At 40.5% G+C, this 27,450-nt stretch overlaps 1 protein-coding gene across 4 annotated transcripts in view; it reads right to left on the reverse strand.

Annotated features, from left to right (window-relative positions):
• The window catches only part of NHS (NHS actin remodeling regulator), a 350,209-nt gene continuing 322,759 nt past the window's right edge, over positions 1–27,450 (reverse strand). For 2 of the 4 annotated variants that reach the window (XM_057717997.1, XM_057717996.1), the window contains 6 exons: positions 16,933–16,995; positions 14,742–14,934; positions 11,993–12,124; positions 7,364–10,342; positions 6,945–7,071; positions 1–4,116 (listed from right to left, as the gene is read on the reverse strand). In XM_057717997.1, the coding sequence (XP_057573980.1) occupies positions 3,507–4,116; positions 6,945–7,071; positions 7,364–10,342; positions 11,993–12,124; positions 14,742–14,934; positions 16,933–16,995 (4,104 nt within the window). In that variant the 3' untranslated portion in view covers positions 1–3,506. The remainder of the gene's footprint in view (positions 4,117–6,944; positions 7,072–7,363; positions 10,343–11,992; positions 12,125–14,741; positions 14,935–16,932; positions 16,996–27,450) is intronic. The other 2 variants (XM_057717998.1, XM_057717999.1) reach the window with 2 other exon arrangements.

Below are 27,450 nucleotides of genomic sequence, written 5' to 3' on the forward strand. Positions count from 1 at the left end.
CACGTTTATTTGCAGTTTCTATACACACTTTCTAGGTAATCAAACTTTTCTGGTACATTTTTTTTGAGAGGGGTTCACAATGAAACTGTCACCATTTTTACTAAAAATAAATACAAGACTTAAAGTGTTGCACAGCTCTAAAATATACAAAGGCTTAAATTGAATGTAAACGTTGAAAACATCTTACAAAAGAAACCATTTTTGCACCAATTTAGAAAGTTCATATTTACAAATATTACAAAAATACAAAATGGAGGCAAGTCCATAAACCATTGTCTTTCGGCCAGCATGAACTGGTTGTAGTACCAAAAGAGTTACACTGTTACCTTCCTCATAGTTGTAAATCTTTGTCATGATCTAGTTCTCTCAGTCTGCCACCACTTGCAGTAAATGTTACTCACTCACTGAACTATATGGCAAGAGCAAACTGTGTTTTGTTTGCTACAACTAGTCCATGTCCTCTACTTAGCCAAAAAAAAAAAAAAAAAATCAAAAAATAAGGGAAAAAAATTTCCCCCACACAACACAGACATGTTGTATAAACACGAAGAAAAAATTAGCATCAGTGCAAACAACAGAAGAAAAGTTTGGGTTGATGTTCCTCAGAATACCTAATGTGTGTACCCTGCTTTAAGACGGCAGTGATGTTGAAGACAGCCCTCTAAATCTTGGTCTATATTATATGCTATGTGATAAAGCCATGTAGAATATTCCAAATTACTAAGGAATTCTTGGGGTTTTTTTTGTTTTTTGTTTTTTTTTACTCAGTTTGTTACTCAATACTCTTTTGCACAGTGAATTTTAAATCCATCTTTATCTGGGTTTTTTTTTAAATCTATGAAATATAAAATAGAGAAACTCTGCTATAGATTTTTAGAGTAAACAAAATAAGTAAAACTATATTCTAAAGGTTAGTTCTGTGATCATTACATATAGACGGTATCTTATTGCCTCACAATTCAAGTCAATATGTATTTTAAAATATATATGGTACCATAACTTAAATTAATGTCAATAAGAAGGTGACATATTTGTTAAAGCCAATTCGTGTGTATTCTGTTCAAGATTTAGAATCACTTTTAAAGCCCACATACCTTTCTTTACGCTTAAAAAACCCCTAACTACACAAAAGCCATACTGCAAACGAACTGCTTTTATGAAAATTACAAAAGATCACCTATTGTGACTGGAAATGACTTTTCTTATCGCATTTGTCTAAAAACCTTATTTTTAAAAGTTTGCCAAATGTACTTTTCAAAGCACGAGAAAGTTATGTTCCCGCGTGGTGTCACACCGTGCTGGTTCTCTTAATTAATGGGTTCAAATGAGAAATGATGACCCATTTTTTTCAAACCCCCAAACATTTTTCTTTTAGTAAAAAGTATAACACTTCATAAATGTTCAAATGTACCCTTTATCAGGTAGCTTATCTATCCCTGCACAAGCACACGCTCACACACACACACTCACACAGACATATTCTCCCTCCTCTACCCCGCCACCCCCAGCACCCATTTTACATACAAGGATGACAAGAAATTAAGAAACACAATTTGATAGTGAAAACAAATAGAATAAACCCGACATTTTTTTTCTTTCCAAAGAAACAAACAAAAACCCAACAGCAATCAGATTCTGTAATTTTCACTCTGTAACGTCTTAAAAAGTGTTTCTGTTGAAAGACAGCATCTTCTTAGATCAGGCTTTCTCCTTCATATTGCATGAATTAAACCAAAACCACAAACCCCCTTTCATACATCCTACTTTCCCAAATACCACTTGCATAAGCTTAGAGCCAGCTGCTTATCAATTTCTTGGTAACTCTGGTATGTTCTATCATTCTAATCACATTCTGTTCTCTTATAGGCCATATTCCTTCTTAGTTCTCTACTTTGTACCTTCTCCCATTGGAAACATATTCCAAGTACATAGCTGCTTATATTTCTGACGTATCATTTCAAACATTAGTATCAGTTTATGTTAAAATCACAGGTGTAAAACCCATTTGCAGATTTCAACTTGTAACTACATTTGTTTTTCAGTTTTAAGACAAGAAAATTCAAGTAATTTCAAGTAATTCAGCTTGTTTCCCTGCCTTCATTTTATCAGAGCACTTGCCCTGACATTTCCTTTCCCACCCACTACCCTACCCTTTTGCCATCAAGCAGATAGAGTAAAATCAGACAAAAACTCAGTTGTATGTAGCATTGTGAACCAGAGCTGCTCCCCATTCCCAGTTTAACAGTGAATATAAATAATGCATATACACATACCTATTTCCCAAGTACGTTGTTCACAGTGTCATTTCTGTTAATTTTTAGGTAGCATGAATTTCATCAGCACAGAGAGAAAGCTTCACTGAAAACTCATTGCAGGTACTTACTGATAAATCCACAGCTCTGTGGCATGCTCCATGGCATGCTTATGTTTTATTTTTGTTCGTTAAAGAACCTGGAGCTAATTGCTAAACTGTTGAAGGAGTTTAAAGATTATAGTCATCAGATTATGACTGTTTATGTCCCCAGTAGTGTAATATAAAACATAACCTAAAATTAACTACTGTTTTCCCTACTCATTCTCTTTAAAGCAATCCATTGAAAAGTTGAAGTTTAAAGGGCACTGTCAAGTGCTGTTGTTCAGGGCTTTGCATTGAGAATGATGATTTCTCTCACTGATTTTTTTTTTAAAAAATCAAAAGCATGCTTTTCATTCTGTCCAAATTACCACATGGCAAATCACAGCCATGTGCTACCAGTAGTCTGTTTGGTGCTGCAATTTGTCACAAAAATGGTTAAGTCTGAATTCATTATTTTAAATTAATCACATTTCACTATATGACCTCAAGATTTCCTTTATTTCACCAGTTTAAAATTCATATTTGAGGTTTATCACTCAGAAATCATACTGGTGGACATTTAAATATGGTATTTGATACGAAAATGGTATTCACAGAATACAATTATTATACTTTGTCGTGTTCTATAAACAGTTGGTGTGTGGTAGATAATTGGCCACATGTCCACTTGTCATCAATAAATCTATTTACACATTTTTATCAAAAATATGGTATTTACATGTGTGTAGTTCTAAATTTTGCTTTAGTTCATTTTAATGTAAAAATATACCAAACCTCCAGAGTCATTTCATCTTCTTAAGAATTATGACAGTGAGGGCTTTGTTTTCTGAATAGGCAGCTCTGGGAAAACATTTTCCAGGTTTCATGAAAAGCAGACATTTTCATATTCTCTATTATCAAAAGGAATGAGATTGGGTAAATCAAACTACGCTAAAGAAAAATATGAAAGACAGTGCAGCTACTTAAAAATATGGAAAATAATCAAGAAAGACCAAAGCACCTTCTGTTTCCCCAGCAAATATTTAGGAATTCATTGGCAGGTGTGATGGTACCCTGACATGTGCTGACTTCTCCCGAGTCTTCCGTTCTGTTCCTCCACCCTCACATGACTAAGGTTTTGGCCTTTAACAGCCAGCCTGGCATGGGCCACCTATGTTGAGCTCTGGGAGGACCGGTCATCATGTGGGCTTCCGTCGGAATTTTCTGTCTCGCCCTCAGAGATGGCCTGCATGGGCGCGTTGTACAGCCTGCAGCGGACACTGTAGCGGCTGCTGCTAGCCGCGGGGGGAGCCCGGGAACGTCCAACCCTTGCCGACGCCGAGGTGGCAAAGTTCTTTGAGGAGAACCCTTCTGCATTAACCCGTGGGGAGCAAGGAGAGAGGGGCGACAGTGCTTCAGTTCCTAGGGCCCCCTGATGGGCCTCATGGGTGCTTTGCAGGGACTCAGCTGTGAGCTCCCCAGGAGGTTTGGGCAGGATGGGACTCTTCAGGATCTCAGTAGCAGACATACGGTAACTGGAATCCGAGCGACTGCCTTTCTTGAGGAGTAATAGCTTAAACTCTTCATTCGATGTGTTGGACTTTTTGGCATTTCGGTAGATGAGGCCAGGAGACCTCTGGCTGTTTGGAGTGGTCACATTGCTGTTGGGTGAGGTGACAGAACCAGCGCTATTACTGCTACTGCTGCCCAGGGAAGCTCTTGATTTACTTCGAACAGACATGTCCCCTGAATCTTTTCTTCCAAGTACTTTCCTCTTGGACCTTTTAAGAAAAGGAACAATCTCAGTCCACATACATTTTAATGAAACTAAAAGTGTTAAGTGACATTCATGCATCTCCTTAAAAAGCAGTTTGGTGCACCCTGTCTGATGGAATACTAAGCATTAGGGCTGTGGGGGTGAGGAGTAAGATACATTCCTTGCCCTTGTAGCACTCACAGCCTGAGGGACATTCTTCAATAACCAGTGGATGTGACTTAGGTTTCGGAAATGACCATTTCAAATAATGACTAATGAGGAGGCTAGAGGTTCTAGAGGAGGACTTATTGGGGAGTTTCACAAGAGTATAAGAAAATACTGCTCTCTGACTCCTGGTTAGAGTGTAGGTGGTGAGGGACTGTCACTTTTATTCAACCTGTCTCTGCTATACAGATGAAATCCTCTGATGCCTGGAATTGGCTTCCAGTGAATACCAGGAAAGCAAAGTGGATGGAGGTGTGGATGGGACAGTACTAGCCATAGGCTGATGGTTGATAGGCTTGGGTGATGGATGTGTGTGTGTGTGTGTGTTTCGGGGTAGGGGGGAGGCAGTGGTGCATTATACTATTCTGTCTACTTTTAAAATTCCTCCATATAAAGAAATTTCTTACGTGACTTCTTAAATCAATCCATTTTGGCTGCAAATACCATTTTCCATAGCTGCCTAGGAATATTAGCTGTGTATTAACCAGTAAGCCAGCTTTCTAAGAAGAGCTGGAAACCTAGACCACCTCTGGAGCTCTTAAAGCTCTGTGCACTATAAGCTCTCAAGAAAAGAAAATTTTTATTGTCACTGTGCTGCACATAAATAAATAAAGTCTGCATAAGTGTAAATCTAAGATTACCAAACTCTGTAAGTCTACCAAACTGTAAGTCTACCAAACTTAGGCACCCATGCATCATTATATTATTTTTTTTGATAGATAAACAAGCGTATATTTAGTGAACTTAGTCACTGAGTCAGCATGACTCAGTTCATTACTATGTATTGGCAACATGCTTTCTCACCAACCCAAAAATCTATAGATTAGAGAAAATACCAGCTTTTCAATGGAGACCAGCCTGATTTCGGTTCACTGAAAGCTTTGTGGTTGCTATCTTGTGTATGCCAGTGTCTGGCAGTCCAATAGGGTAGGGAATTCAAACTAATGTCTGCTTTTAGCATCTACCATATTCTAGACACTAACATGACATTTTATCATCAGAACTGAATACCTGAGCTATAGGTATCCCCATTTACAGCAAGGGAATAGGTACACAGGTTTTAATTAACTCAAGACTGGACAGGAAGTGGCAGCACTGGGATTCAACTCCAAGTCTTTCTGACTCTACTCCTTACGTTCTGTCCACGCTTCTAGACATTAGCATTTGGTTCTTTTTACACAGCATTTTATAACTTGTCCTAAGATTGGGGATAAGAGGGGGTGAGGGGAATATAATCAGGGACAAAGAAAAATAATGATTCTTCACTCTCTGAGTGGAGAGGTGAGCCTGCTAAGGTCTACATAGAACGTGTTAGTGATTGGCTCCTTTAAAAAGAAAAGTTGTTGAAGAGCAGGCGCTCCTTCTTTTTTTTTTTTTAATTATTTATTTTTTGGCTGTGTTGGGTCATTGTTGCTGCGCGAGGGCTTTCTCCAGTTGCGGCGAACAGGGGCTACTCTTTGTTGTGGTGCATGGGCTTCTCATTGCAGTGGCTTCTCTTAGTTGCTCCACAGCATGTGGGATCTTCCCAGACCAGGGCTCAAACCTGTGTCCCCTGCATTGGCAGGCGGATTCTTAACCACTGTGCCACCAGGGAAGTCCAGTGCTCCTTCTTTATGAGAGAACCACATCAACAGAAAACACAAGTTCCCCTGAAAAGTAGGATCCTGGGAAAAACAGTGGTAAGACGCTTGCAAAGAACTTGCTTCAAAGAGTATAATTTCATGAGGTAGACAAAACAGTCCCCAAGTTTTGTCCCTTGGGAGTCTCATCTAGGTGACCAAGGCCTAGTGAAGTAGGCAGTGGCAGCTGTGAAAGGAGTAGGCACGTTATGATTGGATAGCTCAGTCTGATACAGGTTCGGTTTCCAAGGGCTAGTTCCTGCTCTGTTCTTCAAGCACAGGTTGTAAGGAGTATTCTTGCAAATAGGGCCCTTAATCACAGGCATGCAGGGGGCAGATGAGAGAATGTGAATGGTCAGCATGGATGCAACACTGTCCTGGAAAAGCAGCCCAGAGGACAGCCCCTATTGGTGGGATATGGAGCATTACATTTAGAGAGGGCCAGTGTTACTAAAGAAATGTAAGTTTTAGGAGGAGAGGGGAAAAAGGGAGCAGGGATTCGCTGTTGTGAGCTATGAAATGGGCAGGTTTATACACTGTTTTGTCTCAAACTTGGGGCTATATGTAGTGAGTCACCTTACATTTATCTGTGCTAGTGTAGGATTATAGCTTTGAGCATGGTTTTTTTTTTTTTTTGAGCATGTATTTTATGATAAGGAATTAGTTAAAAGTCAGAGATTACACTAGAGTTTGAGCTTTCGCTCTTAAGTTACTTGACCAGAAATTGTTTTCAAATAAAAACTTGTTCCAGAATGTCTTTCTTAGGGGAAAAAAACAGCTTCCCTCGGCAGTTCTTAGGAAAGTCTCTCAATTGTGGTCTACCTAAATATATATAAAGCCTCGTATTTCCCAACTTGAATATAGGTCTATCAATTTGATTGGGAAAAATAATTTTTCTTTGCTTGCTTATGCTTTTTGCTGAATATATTACAAGTACCCAATGCTTTTCCATATTTGCGTTTGATGAGAAGCACCATAAGAAGCAAAACCTATGGTATTGCTGCCTCACCTGTGAATGACTGCAAATAAATCCTCAGTTGTTCGAGGTTTATTTGGAGACACGAACACACTTTCTGCTTCAGTCTGAGAGTCTTCACTTAGTGGTGAAATCACAGAGTCATCACTCGGTGACGATTCTTAAATTAAGAACAAAAGCATCTTTAGGAAGAAGTCACCTGGCATGCTGCTGGGCTTCACTGACTCAGGGAACAAATAACAGTTACCTGGCTGCCGTTTTTAAAATGAAAGAGCTATCTGTCACAGTTAGTCCCTCCATAATAAAAGCTTTTATCTTAATTGTTTTAATAAGTGAAAAGGAGGGACACCAATACCCAAGGCTGTACTGTATTATGGGGAAGGTAAGAAAGAAAAACTTCAGGAAGTGCCACGAGACACCTTTCCATTGTGACAAAGGTGTCAGCAACTGACCTTTTAATGAAACCTCATCCACACTTCCCTGGGTCTCCTCTGCTCCGCTGTTATCAGAGGCACTTTTGGCTGAAATACCTGAAGCAATATTTTCCTGCTCAGGACATTTTTCAGGGCATGGATTTACAGTTGATATCTCTGCTTCATAGCTGATATTCCCAGGCACTTGGTCATGGTGGCGGCTCATCCCAAGTTGATGCTTAAGTTGATTGCTTATGTCTGTGACTCTGGTTGGTGAGTTTGACTGAGATGTGAGCACATCCACGGACTCAGCGTGTGCAGCTTCCTCCCGATCTACAGAAGATACCTTCTGGACCTGCGCTAGGGCTCCATCTGGACCAGCTCCATATTGTAGTATTTTACCATCCAAATCATTTGGGCGAGCAGCAGAGACCCTCTGAAATCCTTCTGTGGGAAAGTCGCAACTTTTACTTGGTGTGTTTTCTGGAGTAGGCTCACTCTCCATATGTATTTGATCTTTTGTGACAGTTGAATCTAGAAGATTGGTACCAGCTGAGGTTACTGTTTCTGGCTCACAATGATTCTTCACATCAAAAGTACGGTTTTTTTCTAACTGCAGTTTATCTGGTCCCATCTCAACTGCAGAGGAGTCTAAAAAGGACAGTATGGTGTCTTCACTGGAGTATTGACGTGATAGTGATTTCTTAGTCATATGTGGCCTAATCTTACCTGGAGACAGGGCAGCCATGGTGAGGGTGCTTTCCTCTAAGTAGGGGAGATCTGTATTGTTGCCTTCTTTTTGCTTAACTTCTTCAGACTTACTGATGGACCTAAGGTTAACAGATTTCAGCACTGTTGGTGTAATTGCAAGAGACGGTGGAGGATTTGACCTCAGTGTTTCTCCTACCACGTTCTGCTTATTATGACTGAAAACATGCAATGGGTGACGGTGGTGGAATGGTTTATTCAAGACATTATGAAGAGCACTTAGGTCAAGATGGGTAGGAGGTATAATTGGAAGTTCAAGATCTTTACTCAGTGATAGGGCTCCATCTTTTAAAGAGGGTTGCTGTAGTGAGGATTTCCTTTCTGGGACTTTCGGTTTTCTTTTGCTACCTCCAGGAGACAATGGGCCAGAAAAGAAAGCTGTAGGAAAAGAGGACGTTGGCGTTTCAGACTGGCTTGAGTAGCCACTTGATGGAGATGCCAAGCCAGCCAGTTTTTCTGGTGAAGCCAGTTTAAACTCATTGTCAACAGAAGGAAGGGAGGGGGTGGTGGCTCTAGATTCTGACTGGGATGTTTGGGATTCAGAGCTCTCCGGAGATTTGATGCATTCAATAACTGTGGTACCCGTGGCAGTGCTTGAATTAGATAAAGATCTGTAAGGATCATTTGTTTTCAAGTCATTTAGAAGCCAGAGGTCTGCATAGTGAGTTGATTCAGCACCTTCATCTTTGAATGGTGGAACATCTGGAGTGTCTAACTGAGGTTCCTTAATACCATGTTCACTCTGGTTCATCCAAGAAGGTTCCTGCTTGGTGGGAAGATTGGCATTTTCCATTCGAGAAGGCGTGTTGGAGAAATCAAGAGGCAGCTTCATTTCCCTGGAACTGTGAGGCAGGAGCTGGCCACTGCTTATCTTTGGTTCTTTCTTCTCAGAAACGTCTGCATTTCCGTCAGACTTCCTCAACGATGAGCTACGTTTAGGTGGAGTTGGCTTTGCCTTTGGTTTCCTGAAAGAGATGCTTGGTCTCCCCTGCCTCCTGTGGTCTAAGTAGTCCTGCCAGGCACAGTCTGGAAGAGTAGGAGGAACCCCGACACTCTGGCCATTCTCTGGGCCCAGGGCTGCATAGTGACAGACGTAACTCTTACTACCTTTGAGACCACAGTCAAAGTGCATGGAGGTGTAGTAACCTTCTGTGTCCACTGAAAAGTGAGAGCTAGTGTCTGCTTTGTCCGATGGAGACTTTTCCAGAAAGCTGTCATAAGTGGCCATGCTCGTGAAGCTTGGGCAGCCCAGGCTGTCTGCCTTGGGACGCTCAGGACTAAAATCCTGGCGGCAGGAGGCATCGTGATGGTGGTGTAGGTAATTCCACTCGCTGTCACTCGTGTTGCTATTGTTGGGGTCATCCAACAGATCTGCCACAGTGGAGGTAAAGGAGTTTGCCCGGTGGCCTCTCACTTTATCCAGGTGGTCGCTGTACTGCTCTGTCATGAAGACACTGGCATCCTCATTAGCATGAGGGGCTGTGTTTAGTGACAACTCCGAGTCACAGTGTGAAGAGCCAGTGAGGGGAGGAGAAGCTGCAGGAGGGATTGTCTCTGAGGTCTGTGAGGGGCATGTGGAGCTGCTCCCACTCCAGTTGCCACTGGATGACTGGTGGTCATCTTTCTGGTCCATGTGGCTGCTGAGGAGGACGCCAGCCGTGGAGATGCAGTGGATGGGGCTCCCAAAGGTGTCCGAGTTGGAGGAGATGTCACAGCTGCCAGAGTCGGCAGCCATCCGGGACAGACGTGACCTCCCTCTCTCACTTAACTTGTGCTGGGGGCTGTGAAGATGTTGAGAACAGGCCAGGCTCAAAGCAGGCTGGTGCTCCTGTGCACTCGGGCTGCTGGGGGCTTCGCTGCAGTCGTTAAGGGTTCGTTCTTGGTCTCCCACAAAAGGCTCCCCCTCTTCATATACTGAGGGTTTAGCACCAACTTTGGGCTCAGCATCCCCACCTCTATTGCCCTCCCTGGGAAGGCTCCGAGATCTTGTGCGGCTGCTCACTGCAGTAGTAAACATGGTGTCACCTTTGTCTGCCAATGCAGAAATGTTGCCAGCAGAATGAGAAAGGGAAGCTGCAATGCTTTGACCTCTTTGAGCTCTGATTCTCCTTCTGGATGGAGCAGCGATCAGAATATCCTCAGTCTGGCACTCTGAGTCCCTGGTTCCAGACCTCCTATTGACGGTGGAAGGGTCTGGATTTGTGTGCACAATCACATTCCTTTCCCTGGCCACGGGCGATTCATCAGAATCTAGAGCACACAGAAAGCACAGTGAGATATTTCATACATCAGCAGATGAACAGACATTCTGAGAGATGTCCACAAATCTGGGTACTGGCATGTTGGAGCTTTTTCTTACAGAAAAAAGAAATCAGCATACAAAATTAGGAGAAAGTTAAAATGCTTTGGGCAATCTCTGTCCTTTTGCCTCTCTGACTCACACTCTCTCTCTATACACACACACACACAAATACACACACACTATATGTATGTATACTAAGAGAAGATATGCTTTTAGCTCTTTTGTAAATTCTCTCTTCACGATCAAATTACTTTGCCCCAATAAGTGTCTACTAATTTTTTAACTAAAATACATCTTATTTTCTTGGCCACTACATACTTTTATTTCTTAATATAAACATAATGAAATAAAAATCATAGAATTCATTATACGAAGTAAAAATCTTATTTACAAGAGATGCTATCATAATTTTAAAAACCATAGGAAGAGATATCTTAAACACACTGAACAGAAAAAAGAGAAAAAATGCCACCAGGGGTATCATATTATCAATATTTAATATTTGAGTATGCTTAAAGTTTACCTTTTAAAATAATTAATGCCATAAAAGTATATCTCTTTTCATATAACTGTATACTTTTCTAAAAGAATCTTTCATTGAATCTTAATTTTTTCTTAATTTCTGCCTTGATGATACTTTAAAAAAATAGCAAAATATTATATTTCAGCCATAAAATCTGAATGTAAATGGCTAAATCCATAAGGTCAAACCTTCACAGTCAAGAATGGAGATTTAAAAAGTAATACCAGGGAGATCCATGTGTTCTTCCACGGACAAGGAAAATCCACCCTGAATCCAGAAATTCAGATATGGAATGTGGTAGGACTTCACAGTAAAGTTAGTCTGGGAGGGGGAGAGGTGGTGAGCCCAGACAAGGCAGGGTGTTAGGTTTAATTGGTTTCCCTAATCAGGTTTTCACATCTGTTTAGTGGATTTTAGTGCAGTCCTTCAAAGCCACAATTTAGAATGCCCTTCAGTGTGGATCTCTGGATCTCCCTGGCTTTCTCACCCAAGTTGGCCACTCATGCTAACCCTGGAAGTATGATCACTTTTGAACCTGGTCCCTTAACCTTCGCTAGGATACTGAAGTGAGAGCATCATGCCCCAAAGGATCACTGCACGGTCCTACTGCAGTATTTTGAAGTAGCCCTCTAAATACTTAATTTTAAGCAAATCCCATGGCCGCACTTTTAAGGTTTTTTTAAATATGTGTATAGTCACCAATTTAAAAAACAAAAAATCCGAACAGCATACTTGAAGAATGTAATACTCAAACTCTCAGTGCTTCCTTATGGTTTCTAATAGGATTTTTTATTATTGTTATTATTATTATTGGGTTTTTTTGGAAAGGGTTGGGAGGGTCTTTTATTTTTTCCTTTGAAATAAAGAAGTGATGTTTTTAAATGAAAAAAAAAAAAAAAAAAAAAGTAATACCACCTGGCTTACTGAACACAAAACAAGTACGCATCATTTTAAAACCTCTACGAGTTACAACACTGACTATTTTTAAGGAAGCTGGTTAAAGGCTGGCTTCCATTTCGTCTCCTTATAATCAGCACCCGACAGAATGTTAACCATTAACAGTTTTATACCACACCTATTTCTTGTTGGACTCTTCTGGGGATACCCGAGATGGTTTTCCTCCTTCTCAGCTTTCGTCTCCGCTGTAGTACGGATTGTGAATGAACAAGAGAGCAGCGTATACTAGCCTCTCTGTCAAAACCAACTCCTGCAACCCACAAATAGGTCTCATTAGCCTTTAGAAATGGCAAACAAATTTTCATTTGCTTGGAACACAGTGATATTTATTGATTGGAAGTAAAGGAAGAGTTTGGATTAAGCCTGTGAACAAATATAAGGGAGCCCTTATTGAGCTCTTATTTAAATCATGCTGCAGTACATTAAGCTTTACTTCTAAATGCAGCTCTCCACAACAGCTTGCGCTGCCAAAAGTAACAAGCAAAAACTGAAAATCAAAAGAAAGAGGACAGAAAAATAACATCAAAGAGTCACCCTCACACAGAAATGGCTACTTAAGGACTTATAGTCTCTAGTTATTACTATTTGCTGGTCTCTTTCTGGGCTCTCTGATATCTTTGCATAGTAGATCTGTAGCCAAGATGTTAACCTGAATTAATTTAGCTAACATAACCTGACCCATTTCTGCCTTAAAAGCGTCATTGTGAGGGTTTTTTTTTTTCCCCCTCTACCCACTCTGCCCAAGCCCCCCCCCCCCCACACCCACAGAGTGAGGAAACAACAGCCTAGAGATGTGTTTTTAAAAATCATCATGTAAGTCTGTCTACTTTCTTCTGCTGACTAAATTGCACATATTTTGGTTTAGCAACAGTGTCTTATCAATATAAAATAAAAATACAAGGCAGTCCTCAGTTCTTCACTTAAGTGGACCTACCTCCTCTACCAACTGTAAGTAAAGCTGGAATTCCCAATCCTTACACGTGTCTGTTTTCTTTTGTAAATACACGGGGGAAACCATGATGCTTATTAGTCTCTCTTTTCATAATCACATTATTGACACACTACATGCAGTCCTATCAAAACTAGAATGATGAAGGAGGAGGTGAGGAACTTGAACTCCTGCCTGGCACAGGCACGCACCAGAAATTTTTCAGAGTGAGCACTGCTTCAGAAAGCCATAAGCCAAAAGTGCTTTGGAATCTGGTTGTCTCATCATGTATCCTGATTGTTAAACATGGGGCAGGATAGCATGTTAAACCTTGGTGCAGCTATATAATGAAGCAGTTTGAGTTCTGCTTAGCTTCACAGTGACAAGTTTGTGGAACTCATGTTAAAAAATCTGTATGAGATAGCATATGAGGAATAATTTCAATGCTATCAGAATTCATACTAATGAAAATTTCCTTTTTTAGTTCTAACCAAAGATTAAAATCCTTCTTTTTAATCATAATAATTATGTTACAGGCACGGATATTTTGTCATATGGACATAATTAACAACTTTCTCATTAAAGCTCTTGAAATCAACATATAATCTAGGCTTTAGTGTGAGAGTTCCTGAAATAAAGCAGAAGGAAAGATTTTCCCTTTTCCTGAATCACAAGACCCATAATCAAAGGACTAAATTTGAAAACAAGATTTTACTTACAGTGCCATGAAGAAAGCAGGTGCTGCTAATAATCAGATGTTCCCAGAACCGAAAGTTAGTTTAAGAGGATGCCAAAATGATCCATTTTGACAGCTGAACTCCCCTAAGCCATCTCATTTAGATTATGGAGATCAGACACAGTGCACATCTTTAGAATAATTTATCCTACAAGTTGAATAGGTCATCAGGAAAATTAACTCCCAGCTCACAACCAGCCGATCAACTAGAACTCCTTTTGGCAGGAAGAAAATATCTACCCTGATACTTGGTCATCATTTGCTCCCCACTTTATATGAGAGAAATTTGAGGTTAGTAATAGCCATGTCCAAAATGCATCTCGAGCAACATATAGTCTTTAGTTACATGGTACCAGGAGGGAAATCAGTCGTAAAATGGCCATTTTGAGATTTTCAATATAAGTTAGAATTTAACTATTAGAGATGCTTAAAGCCCAATGGATAGATCATTAATTTCTATCTTTGAAAGTTTGAATATTTTATAGCATTATTTTACTTAAAACTAAGGTTACCACATTTTAAGATCACCAATTCTGGATTTTATAATTGCTGCCAATAAGCTTTTCAAGAAAAGTCCACAGAGTCTTGCCTTCAACCTAGACTAACATTCAAACTCTTAATACACAGGAGGAGGAAAGCAGAGGGTGAACGGAAGACAGGCTTGCTGGGTTCAGAGTAGAATTCAGCCTTCACCTATGAATCCATGTATTTTTAGGTCAAAAATCCCCGAAATCAATGCAGAAGTCTAAACGATCTTTTAAACAAGCCTACCTCCATCCAAGGAAGCATGAAAACAGGTTTTATAGTTGATCTACAGGATCATTACTTGCAGTTTTAGAAACCTTGGGACTTGCTGTTTTCTCTCTTGCAGTGCCACGCATCATTATCATATGATTAATCACTACCGCTTTCTCCATTATTAAAGTCAGCTATGGCCAAAGAGCTATTTGGTGACTTTGTTTTCAAAAAGAAACTGTCCATCATTTACATAACACGCAGCCCAGCAGAACATATGCAAATTGATGTTCAAAACCTGACAAAAGCATATTGAACATCTTCTGGGTTGTATTCTGATGAAAAAGGTATTATTTGTTTACAAAGCAGTATTCTTAACTGGTATGCCCAGCAGCACAGGTTTTGACCATATTTAATACACAGACTATTCTGACCCGACTGCCCCCTAAGAAAAGAACAGAACGATACCAGTGACATTGATGGGAATAATGCAAGAAGAAATCACTTGGGCATCTTGTTTCATCTTCTCCTCTGGCGTTGGGAGAGGTAGTGCTTTGCTCCAGTTGGTCTGCTTGTCCAGTGTTGAAGGGATATTGTGTACTGGGTTTTTCGGCCTCTGTCCTAACATGACATCTGTATCTTCGTCCTCTGGGGGATGGGACTGCAAAAGAAGTACATTGAGACTCAGCCGTCAGGGCTTATACGTAAGCACACATCTATTTCAGAGTTTAGTTAAGAAAAATGAGGTCAGAAATAAGCTTTCAAAGGAAGAATTCCTAGACATAGTTAGTAAGCACAACTAACTGAAAGTTATAATTTCAATAGTCAAGTGACACAAAAGGAAAAAAAAATAGGCTAAACATGCTTTTCAGGTCAAAGGAAATTAAGAAGAGAGACAGGGTAGCCAGAAATCACCAAACTTCATACTGAAGAAAGATGTGAATCTCTAATCTACCATTGAGAGGTAGATTCGCTTTCTGGATATCTGTCTCACCATAAATTCCTACTCAAACTCTTCAAAGCTCTAGGTGACTAGAATCAAAGGGAGAAGATGATTTAGATGCGTATGAAAAGGTTTGGAAAACAGGCCAGAAAGCCTAGAGTCAGGAGACATTCCAGAACACATCACCAGGGGACAAGCCAACCTAATCCGAGAGGCCAGATTCAAATACAAAGGAGTTAATTTTACTGCAGGATGATGGCATTTGTGAATGACATTTTAAAAACACAGTTTTGTCAACACTATGCACATGGAAAAGCAAAAGTGAAGAATCTCTTCCCACCAACAATAGTGGAAAATGCAAATTGCTGTTACTGGGGGGAAAGATTCAAGGGGGTTTCTTTTTCAAATTTGGAAGAGTAGAACAGTCTAGTTTATTTTCTTTCAGCTTCACACTGCGAAGCTTTTCTTCCAGTTGTGTATTTAAAGACCTTGACTTCCATGTGATGTTTGAAAATCCTCCATCCAAACCTTTGATCAATATTAATACTGTCTATTTCAGGGTTGGGCTCCTAGCCCAGATTATTAAAAAGGCTTCATCCCAAGTTTGATTTCAGGGTTGGGTTTCTAAACCAGATTATTAAAAGACTTAATTTTCACTACTGAACCTAGTTTTATTTCTTTCCACAATTTGTAGGAAGGTGGCTGTTTGTATAAAATAAGCATTTTTTTCCTTTTATTCCAATTAGGTTTTAATAATATTCTGTCCTAAAATCAGGATCATTAAAAAAAATTCTCATCCTCACATTTGGAAGCATCATGCCCTGTTGACTCAGGATTTCACATATTGTCAAATGAACTGTTCTCGAGTCCCCTTAAAGAGAAGATTCCAGAGCCACTTGTTTTAAACGAACCCCCAGCATTTGCTTACCTTGTCAGAGGTATCTGCAAAGCCCCCCGACACACCCAACAGGATATGATTACCCCCCTTGAGAAAAATGTGTTCGCCATGAACGTTTTTAGTAAAACATTGCAACCTTCTTTCTCTTTTCAGCTTTTGTGCAGATTCCCAGCAAAGCCAGTAGCTCAAATAAAGTTGGAGCACAAAAGACTTTGTTTCCTAGGTAACTTCCAAAAAGGAAAAAAAAAAAGTTTGGTGCGTGCAGAGAGAGACAGGGGGAGAGAGCAGGAGCTGGAGAGAACCACCCCCCCTACACACCAGAGGCCATTCTGTAGGCGATTCCTTCCTTGAATAACAATGGACTGGGAAACAAAGAAAGAATAGTGACCTGACTACAGGCTCTGGCCGGCAGCCAAAAGCACTTTTTATTTAATGGTGACAGGGACAATTGGCTGACAGAGAATCCTTTTGTCCTGTTCTCTTTTGAGAAGCTGAACCTTTACAGTTCAGATAAATATAGGACAAGTCGAAATTTCTTTTCTCCGAACTACAAAGTCCAGGAATGGTGTTAGGTGATGCCTTGAACAGGGCTTTAATTGCAGCTTGAGGGGCGGGGGATGTAAAAGCCAATGACATTACTGTCTACTTTATATTTTATTTAATTCAAGTTAGGAAAATACCACTCTTTAAATCGATTTAAAAGAATACCTGTTAGTTAGTTAGAAACAACAGAGTTTGCCATAAAGAAAGAGAGAAGAAAGTGAAAGTGTATAGAAAGAATGGGATAGGCTGTGACGGAATGTTCTCAGAACCAGTACCTTTCTACTCCATGGGGTCATGTGGCAACATTCAGTGGGGGAGGGCGAACGGGTGCTGTTAAACTATGAACATGAAATGCAAAAAAAAAGAAAAAATTAAAAACATGCACACAACACACAGTATCTGGTTAAGCCAAATCTATGATATTAATGAATATACTGGGATAACTCCCTTCCTTCCATCTGAATGCGTCTTTGTTTTATGAGAAGTAGCATAAATAGTGCTTAAAAGCACAGATTCTGGAGCTAGACTGAGTTCGAATCCTGCTTCTACCACTTATATGCTGTGTGACCAAGGGCTCTAAGGCCAGTTTTCTTGTCCTTAAGATAGGAAAAGAATAGTATCTACCTTCCAGGGCCATTTTGAGGATTAAATGAGTAAATATACATAATAGCCTTAGAAGAATCCTGGCACTTAATAAGCACTATGTGTTAGTGTCAACTACTGCTACTATTATTATTATCCTTACCTTGAGCTGTGAAATACCTGTGAAATTGTCTTTGTAAGTTGTAACTTTATATCTTTTAGATCCCAATCCCATTTGCTAATTTGGGAAAGACTGAATCATTTTCTTAGAGTGAATTTATTTTCTTGTGAACTATTTGGAAGAAAATTTCTTGTGTATAATTTCCTCCTCTGGACTGCTCAAAATTTGCCTCTTCCTCATATTCATAGACTATATTTGAAGACAGGGCCAGTTTTATGGGCATGTAACCTGTGCAGTCACGTAGGGCTCCACACTCAGAAGGGCTCCATGCTTGGTTTAATGCTGTCACTGTCTTGAAATTCTTAGTTTTTGGGTAATGGGCTCTGCATTTTCATTTTGCACTGGGGCCCACAAATCATGTAGCCAATCCTGTGAGGAGACTAATCTAGTAACCAGAATCCCCTTTTCAGGATCTACTGAGAAGGACAGTGAAACTCTTCTAAACTCTAAACCATGTCAGCTTTGGAGTCAGTTAGCCCTCTAGTACAGTATTTTCCATATAGCATTGCTTTAATGTAACATGAATTATCCCTGGATGTATCTTTTCATCTATTAGATTATGAATTCCTAGAAGTCGGGGCCATATTTAATTTTCCTTTCAGTCTTCCATGATGCCAGCAAAATGCCTCCTCACTGTAAGAGCTCAACAAATTATTTGTGCACTTGAATGATAACACCTCTGTGGGTCTTAACAGTGATGGGAAATCCAAATAAAGTAAGGGTCATGCTCAAGCTCTCAGGAGGAAGCAGACACCACAGACTCCAAGGGTACTTACCATCTTAGTGCAAATAGGTGAAAACAAATAGAGGAAACCACAAAACAATGCTCAGTTCCCTCAGAGGCTTAGCATTGGTGTATGCAGTTCTAGTTCTTCTTAAGCCTATGGCAGATGTGTGTCGGAGGGGAGGAACACTCAAGGTCTAATTCTGTTCTAAGTTTCTAAATTTTAACTGACAGCGTTGCGCATTAACTTTTAAGTAAAGCAAATGCCATCTCCTCAGGCCCAGTTAACTCTGATCTAGATCTTATTTAAGAAAATAACTTCCTAGGGTCTGTGGCTCCCTCACTGAAAGCGATCATTTTGACAGATGTGGTATATGTGGCCAGAGACTAACTTGGCTCTGTCATAAGAATCAGTCACAGGTAGTGATGTGCAGGTCTCAAGTAAGACACTGGAGTGTGCAAAATAGAGAACTCGTGGAAGCAGGAAAATGGGAACCTGAATGCAAAGCCTATGTGGAAATCAAACCTGCTTCCAAGAAACCAGAGGTGTCTCACGAAAGGATTTCAAAAAATTTCACAGCAGGAAACTGCAAGGCAGAAAATATATTAATGATGTTAATATTAATATAGTAATTTTGGTAGTCAGCTTTCCTGGTGAGTATTTTTTCTGGGAGCGAGGGACGAGGAGTGGTTTTTATGCCTCATCTGTCTGAGAAAACCCCATCCCATTAAACAAACGTGAGGTAACACCTGGAAATGACTCAGGATGGCAAGTCCAGAGAAAGAGCTCAGACTGTTCAGTTTTGGTCACCATCATTAAAGTAAGGTGTCCGTGGGTTACATTCCACAGAAGATTCCTTCTCAGCTAATCAGCCTCTCCACTCTTTTTTAAAATTTAATTTAATTTCTTAAATTGAAGTACTTACAATATTGAGTTAGTTTTCAGGTGTACAATCCACTCTTTTGATAAAAGCTCCAACCTCCAGCCTTTGAGGGCTGAAACTAGGTACTCTTGAGCTTGTGTGTGGAAGGATTGTGTTCTTTGGTTCCACTACCTAGACACAAGCACTCAAGTGCCTGCAGATGGTCTATGTAGAGTATTTAAGTTTATAATATTCACATGGGCTACGGCTTTATTCTTGCCATGAATTAGTAACTGCCTTAGCGTAGTGTTTTAAAGCATCTTCTTTTCCTGTGTATTTGGTCAAAGGAAATAAAATCATTCGGATTGTTTCTGATTAGATTTTTATATGGTGAATACAATAGTCAGTTCACAGAGTTTCTTCCTAAATTTTCTCAGAAATAGAACTGCAAGAGAATTGCTACCTCGGGAAATTTCTGCAGGCCCAGCATGCTATTCCTTGGCGTAGATGGAGAAGGTTAGGAAAAGCTGCATGCTGATCAAACTTGTGTGAACTCAATTATTCTTTAAAGGCTCTATTTAATCCTATTGCTTATTCAGACTAAGGCTTGTAAGGGCAGGAACCACTTCTTGTTCATAACTGTATTCCTATTGCCTCAGTAATGCTCAGTAAATATTTGTTGTACTGCTAGCACCCCCGTGTGCCTGGCATAAGCAAACAAAAATCCTCTCTAAAGAGACAATGTCAAATTATTTCTACATGTAATTTTTCAGTGTAACATCCAGCACAAAGTCAAGGATGAAAAGGCAAGGAGGAGACAAATCCCATGAGCAAGAAGCATCCAAAACAACAGATGATAGAAGCGGACCCATAGGGAATCCTGCTTTTGGAACTATTACTCTATGCACGAGTAGCAGTGAACAACCTTGGCTCCCCCAGAATAAATGTGTGGCAAGATTGTTAGACCACTCATTCATTCATTCAAGAGCATTTCTTTGATGAAGGTCAAAATCAGCCCCAGTATAAACAAATTGTCAGATGAAAACTAATATCTCCTTCATGCTTATATGCATGCTCACTGTATGATTCTTTTAACTTTTCTGTACTTTTCATGAAATTTTTCACAACAAAACATTGAAGAAAAGTGCAAAAATAAATTTCTCCTTCCTTATCCAGGCTCCTGCTATGACCCTCCCACTGATTTTGAGAGGTCTCAGACTCCATGTTGCACCATTTTAGAATCAGCCACCACCAGTCATCTTGTCCCTGACAAAAGATGCTTCTTTGATGCTTTCACTGCATTTCTGTCCCTGCTGGCCCCATCAGTTACAGCCTCAAACCCTTTCCCTAACTTCCTATGGAACTGCTTCAACAAAAGCTGGAGTTACAACCAGTGTTCAGAACAAGAAATAACAGACATTATACTCAAAAGCTGTCAAAGAAATGTCTTTGGTGAATAATGAAGGAATATTTTCCAAACCCCAATTTCTCTTGTGGTGTGTGTGTGACAGAGAGAAAAGTTCATTTCTCCATTTTCGTGGCTATGAACATGTATTTCTCCAAAGATCTCAAGACTTTCTCCAATCTTTCTCTTACTGCCAAAAGAAAAAAAATAATCCGTCCAGAGTTTACTTTCTTTTCGGTTTTATTTTATATGCTGATGGGGGCTTGTTTTGCTTCAAAACTTTCCAAAAGACATTTGTTAAAATGTTGTGGGAATTCCAGCAGGAAATGTTTTGAAAAATTGGCTTTGGTTTGTGATCTAACCGATACCACATGGCACTTATAGCAGTCGACTTTCAGAGCTGATTTATTACTATCATGCTGTCTTAAACATGAGAAATGTTTACTAGAGAATGGATGCTGTGGCATATCTGAATACAGGAATAAAACCTTAGAGCAAAGATGTTCATTGCAAGCCACCTTGGGCTCCTAGTAAAGCGATCTGAGATCTTATTCTCATTCTACCCTAAGGCTTGTTGTTCATAGACCGAGTCCCTGCATTTCTGCACATATTATGGCCTGTTTATGAGATGGAGGGGAACTCGTCTACCTCAGATTTTTCTTCACTGGAGTGTGTGTATGTGTTGTACATAAATATGAAGTGCTTTGATCTTTCTGGAAGGCTTAAAGGAGTCTGGCAACACCTTCTTCACATAGCACTCTTGCTGCTACAATTACATAGCACTGTTATTCCCTTGAGACTGTCCCAAAGTCTCCTACTGGCTGACACTGGGCTCCTATCTTACAAACATGTTTAATAACATCATGTTAAACTCATGCTGTGCTTCTCCCTTTCCTCTCTTCTCAACTCCAACCTTTACCAAAATGTACAGCCGTGGGGAAGACAAAATGATGAGGTAAGTCAAAGTTTAGGGCCCATCCTAGGTTTTCCCTGTCCCTTTCCTGCTTCCTCCTTTGTCACCACTCTCTCCCAGGCAAAGCAAGGCCTTCACACTTCCCCAGAGGGCCTGAATGTAGCGCCCCATGTGCCCAAATCCTTCACACCACACTCCCAGGCAGTTGTGAGGCTGGAAAGAAGCCCGCAGATGAGCGTACATCAACGTGCTGAGAACGCCTGGTCATAAACCCAAAGGAATAAACCTCTCAAGCAGAATTCTGGACAGTGGTTGTAGGCTAGGAGGAAGATATCTGGGAATAGATACCTACTGAGTTCTTCTTTTAACCACTTTATACACTAATAACTCTTTAAAGCACTAAAATGCACAAACATTCAGGACTGGGAAAAATAGCCTTATCATTGTTATGTCTGCTTTTCCAAGTCATACCTTTATTTCTCTTCCCTGACAGGTAGTGGCACCACTATTTCCTCAATTACCCTGAGAAGCACTTTGCAAAAGGCTGAAATGCATATGCAAAGCACTCAACATCATCTCTCACCAGGAAAATTCAAATGAAAACCACAGTGACATATACTAGAGGGGCTAAAATTAACAAGATTAATAATACCAAGCGATGGCAAAGATGTAAAGCAACTAGAACTCTCATAAATTGCTGGGGGGAATTGAAAGTGGTATAGCCACTTCAGAGACTGGCAGTGTCCAATGAACTTAAACATATGTCTACCTTTTTAAAATTAATTTTTTAAATTAATTTTTTTACTTTTTAAAAATTGAAGTATAGTTGATTTACAATATTGTGTTACTTTCAGGTGTACAGCAGTGATTCAGTTATACATATATGTATTCTTTTTCATGTTCTTTCATATCATAGGTTATTATAAGCTATTGAATATGGTTCTCTGTGCTGTAGAGTAAATCCTCATTTTTTTTATCTGTTTTATATATAGTGGTGTGTATTTATAATCCCATACTCCTAATTTTTCCCTCCCTGCATTTCCCCTTTGGTAATCATAAGTTTGTTGTCTGTGAATCTGTTTCAGTTTTGTAAATAAGTTCGTGTTATTTTTTAGATACCACATATAAGTGATATCATATAGTATTTGTCTTTCTCTTTCTGACTTATTTCACTTAGTATAATATTCTCTAGGTCCATCCATGTTGCTGCAAATGACAACACTTCATTCTTTTTTATGGCTAATATTCCATTGTGTGTGTATGTCACACACATACACATATATATATACACCACATCTTCTTTATGCATTCATCTGTCGATGGAAATTTAGATTGTTTCCATGTCTTGGCTATTGTGAATAGTGCTGCTATAAATATTGGGGTGCATGTATCTCTTTGAATTAGAGTTTTCTTCAGATATACACCCTGGAGTGGGATTGCTGCATCATATGGTAGTTCTGTTTTTAGTTTTTTAAGGAACCTCCAATTTACATTCCCACCAACAGTGTAGGAGGGTTCCCTTTTCTCCACTTTCTCTCCAGCATTTATCATTTGTATCAACAGAATATATGTCTCCCTTCTAATTCCCTCCTAGGTATATGGAAGTAAGAAATATGAGTATGCCCACAAAAAGGCTTTCACAAAAGTATTTTTGGCAAGTTTTTCCATAAAAGTCCCCCCCGCCCCCCCAAAAAACCCTAATTAGAAATATCCACCAACAGCAGAATGGATAAACAAGTTGTGGACTACTGTATTCATACCATGGAATACTACACAGTAATAAACAAGAACATGCTACTGATATACATGCATTGACCTCAGAAAAAGCATGTGGAGCGAAAGAAGCCAGACACAAAAGAGTACTGTGCTCATTCACTTTTGAATCCCAGTCTGTTGATAGATTGCTAGACATGTTGTGTATGAGATCCACCTGTAGTGAGCAGAGCTTGAATGGCAGTGGCAACAGCAGTGGTGCAGTTTTCCCTAAGAGAGGCTTTCTGAAAGATAGTGTGAAACTGCAGCGAATCTCCCTCCTTTTGATCTCAGCTGGAACCAAGCAAAAATTCTTAGGGTAATGGAATGCAAAATGATTTTATGTATTTCAAAGTTCAGCAACCCTTTGTTTAATGGCATCTTATTCATGAAGCAATTTAAAGATACAGAGCACAACAAAATTGTATTTTGAAGCATGTGTGGAAAGTAGTTTCCACATGAGTGGACAACAGGGCTCCAGGGAGTCCAGGAGGGAGCACACTTCCCGCGGCTGCTCAGTTGTTTATTCACGGGAGCTGCTCTGGACTGTCAAGAACACAAAACAAGGCTCACTGGGCCACAATCACTGTGACGTTGCTGCCAGTGAGTATCTTATTCATCCCCTGTGGCCAGCTTTGCCAGTTAGTGGTGTCACTGCCAAGGGCCACTCGGCATCAATCCTCAAAGGTCGCTAGCACCAAATAAAAGATCTGAGTGGGGGAAAAGCAGGCTGGGCTTTGAAGTGCAGGGAAGAAGGAGGCTTTGAACTGCTGCAAACAGCACAAATACCCTCCCCCTGATCACAGGAGCTGGCAGCATGAGTCCCAGAGCAGCCCAGAGGCATTGGGAGGTTCCTCCCTCACCCTCTTTGCCTTGCCCTCAGCTGGGGGCTCCGAGGCGTGCATTAACTGAAGAGCTGTTGCACATCCGGTCTCACGCCAAGGGACACTTTCCCCTTGTAACTCAGGCCAGATGAGGCAAAAGCTCGGCGGGGTCACACTTGACTTTACCACAGACTTTTTAAGAATAAAAAAAAAAAGGAATAATCTTCTCGCACACTAGCCATGCATGTTCCTTTGTTACCTTTCCCCTGGTTTTTTCCTTTGTTTAATTGAGTCTTTTTTGAGTACAGCTCTATGCATGTTATCACATGCATAGACTCCTATAACCCTATCGCAGTCAGGATTCAGAACATTTCCATTATCCCAGCAAAGTCCCTCGTGTTATCCCTGTCTGGTCACAATCTTCCCCTACTCCTACCCCTGGCAACCACTCGTCTGTCCTCCATCACTGTGGTTTTGTCATTTTGAAAGTGTCATATAAATGGAAACATACCTTTTGAGACTGGCTTCTTTCACTCAGCATAATGCCTTTGAGATCCATCCAATTTGTTGTGTGTATCAGTAATTCGTTCCTTTTTATTGTGAGTAGCAGTCCATTGTCTGCTTATACTTTGAACAATGAAATGTCTCAGGCATGCAAGAGAATGTCAACCTGAGAGTGTTGTGTAGTGATGTGTAATAAGTAATTTTATGGCTGTCCCACAGCCAGGCTAATGTTTTAAAAAGAAAGAAAGAATTCCAAAACTAAAGTCTGCAATAGGGAATGTTCTTTATTTCTCACAATATTTAATATAAACCAGACTCACTGGCTAATTCTTTCCTTAGCTATTGTGTTGGCTAGTAAGCTATTGTCTGTCAGCTCCAAATCTCTTCTTCCATACTCTGCACTATTCTTGCCGGGATTCTGCAAACATTTCCGCGCCAGCGTTCTACCCTCGGAGTGTCAGCTGCTTTCTGCAGTCACCATCTCTGTGTCACCTCAGTTTCCCATTGGCCACGTCAGTCTTATAATACCTTCCCCGTATTGAATTCTCTCTTTTAAAATAACTGGTGTGGTTTCTGTTTTCCTGACTGGACCTTGTCTGATAGAGTACCAAGCTTTTGCCCCTGGCTTGCTTGTGTCTGAGGCATCTGACATTGCTACTTCCAGTTCCCCAGTTGAAGGAGGAAAAGGTGAACAAGTGTAATGTTCCGTGGGGTGTGAAGATGAGGATGACCTCTGCAGCTTATGGCAGAGGGCAGGAGAGCTGACACGGTGTCAGGAGCAAACTGCTTCTGATGACCCTTGAAAATGGGTAGAGCGGGAAAAAGTCTTTGCTGGGGTCAATAGCTATATCATTCCACATGCTAGGTGCTGTGTGGATTTGCTCTAAGAAAAAGGCCATATTGGAATAGCACCTACAAAGTCACCAACTACTTACAGCCAGCTTCCCAGATCTACCAGCTGCAAAGGCCAGACAGACGAGTGAAATGGAGAGTTGTGGTAGGTATCACCACTCCTGCAGTCTCATATTTGAAACTCAAGTCAGGCTTTTCTCTCTCTACTATACCATGCAGGAACCTCTAGAAATGGAGGAAATTAATCCTGTACACACACAGCCTCATATCTTCATAAAGCACTGCTCTTTCTGATCATGTTATTTCTGTGCTCAGAACCCTTCAATAATTTGCTCTGCCTATGGAATAAATTCAGACTTTTTAGTCTGACATTCAAGTTCCTTCAAGCACTGCAGCCAAACCAAAGTATCTGAATTCATGTATATGCACTCCATTTTCTCCTGCCTCTGTGTACTTGTTCTCAAGGTTTCCTCGGCCTGTAATCCTTTTCCAAATTCGAGCCCGTCCTTCAAGGTCTTCTCAAATGCTCCCTTTACCATGAGGTTTAATCCTAACATTGACCCCATTCTAACACCCCACACCAGTTAGGTCTTAACACCTGATATTCAACACCATCTGATTTCCTCTAGTAGTCATGTAGTTTGGATGGCAGACGTTATATCTCATTTTTGTATCCTTCTAGTACTTATTAATAGTAGGTGCTTGTTTAATTTTTTTTTCAAAATTAAGGAATAAATAAGAGGCTACAGTAGGGGAGAAGGCATTCCAAGTGGCAATATTGTTTTGAGAGTGCAGGATATTTTCTAGAGAAGCACATGGAGTTTGGTCTGGCTGAGGTCTAGGGTCTGTACAAAGGATTTGTGAGAAGTCCATCTGGAAAGGTAAGTTAGCACTAGATTGTGCAGCAGCTGGAGAGTAGTTGGGCTAAGATTTGAAACTATTTCTTTAGGCAGAATGGAGAAATAGAAGGTTTAGGATTAGGGAAGAATCTGCATGTCAAAAGTTCTCATTACCAAAGTTAGAATTTTTCTGAACTGGTTTAAAGGAGCAAACTAGATGAGATAAAGGGAAATACCTAAGCTGAAGCAAGAGAGACTTAATTTGGATGGACAGTACCATTTTGAAAAGGGTCATAAAGCAACAGAATACTTCGGAGAGAGCCTGCAAAACTATGAAGATATTTTGTAAAAGCAAAATGAGACTTGTCTAGAACAATGTGGTATGTGTAATTCTTTTATAGCAAAGGAAAGGCTTGGTAGCATTTCTTAGTCCTGACTCTTATAAACCAGTAGAATATTGAAAATCTCTAATGTGGACCCATGAAGAAAGGGAAGGAGGGGAGAGACTGGATAAGAGAAGACACATCTAGGGACGGAAGAGAGGGTGGGGCAGTGAGAAGGTCTTTATCCCAGGGCAGGTAAATCCTATTGAAATACCCCTTCCTGCTGGCTCTAGTCTTTAATCTCTCCTGGCTCAGAACTCCATTCTCAGCCTTCTAATTCTTCTGTAAGCTAGTTCAGTTTTTCTCAGAAGCTACCTTCTGATAAGGCCTATTTTTTCTTCTTGATAGAAAATGGAAAGTAAACATGGTCATTGTTTATAGCTCTGGACTGTGACCAAAGGGGTCTGGGTCCATATTTGAGTGATGTCCTCCATTTACTTCTTCTTCTTTTTTTTTTTTTGGCTGGGTTGGGTCTTTGTTGCTGTGCGAGGGCTTTCTCTAGTTGTGGCAAGCAGGGGCTACTCTTCATTGTGGTGTGTGGGCTTCTCAGTGTGGTGGCTTCTCTTGTTGCGGAGCACAGGCTAGAGGTGTGCAGGCTTCAGTAGTTGCAGCATGCAGGCTCAGTAGTTGTGGCATACAGGCTCTAGGGCGCACAGGCTTCAGTAGTTGTGGCACATGGGCTCAGTAATTGTGGTGCACGGGCTTAGTTGCTCTGCAGCATGTGGGATCTTCCCGGACCAGGGTTCGAACCCATGTCCCCTCCATTGGCAGGTGGATTCTTAACCACTGCGCCACCAGGGAAGTCCCTCCATTTACTTCTGTATAAGGCTGTTGGAATGTCCCCTGTCCTTCAAATGCACCCCCTTAGTAAGAAGAAAAGTATGATTTGACAGATTTTTATTTTAATATCCCTGGATGCCACAGTGTGATAAGTTAGACAACTACTATCAGGCTGTGAAGTGACAAAGAAT

The sequence above is a fragment of the Hippopotamus amphibius genome, chromosome X, assembly GCF_030028045.1.
Source record: "Hippopotamus amphibius kiboko isolate mHipAmp2 chromosome X, mHipAmp2.hap2, whole genome shotgun sequence".
NCBI classification, from domain to species: Eukaryota; Metazoa; Chordata; class Mammalia; order Artiodactyla; family Hippopotamidae; genus Hippopotamus; species Hippopotamus amphibius.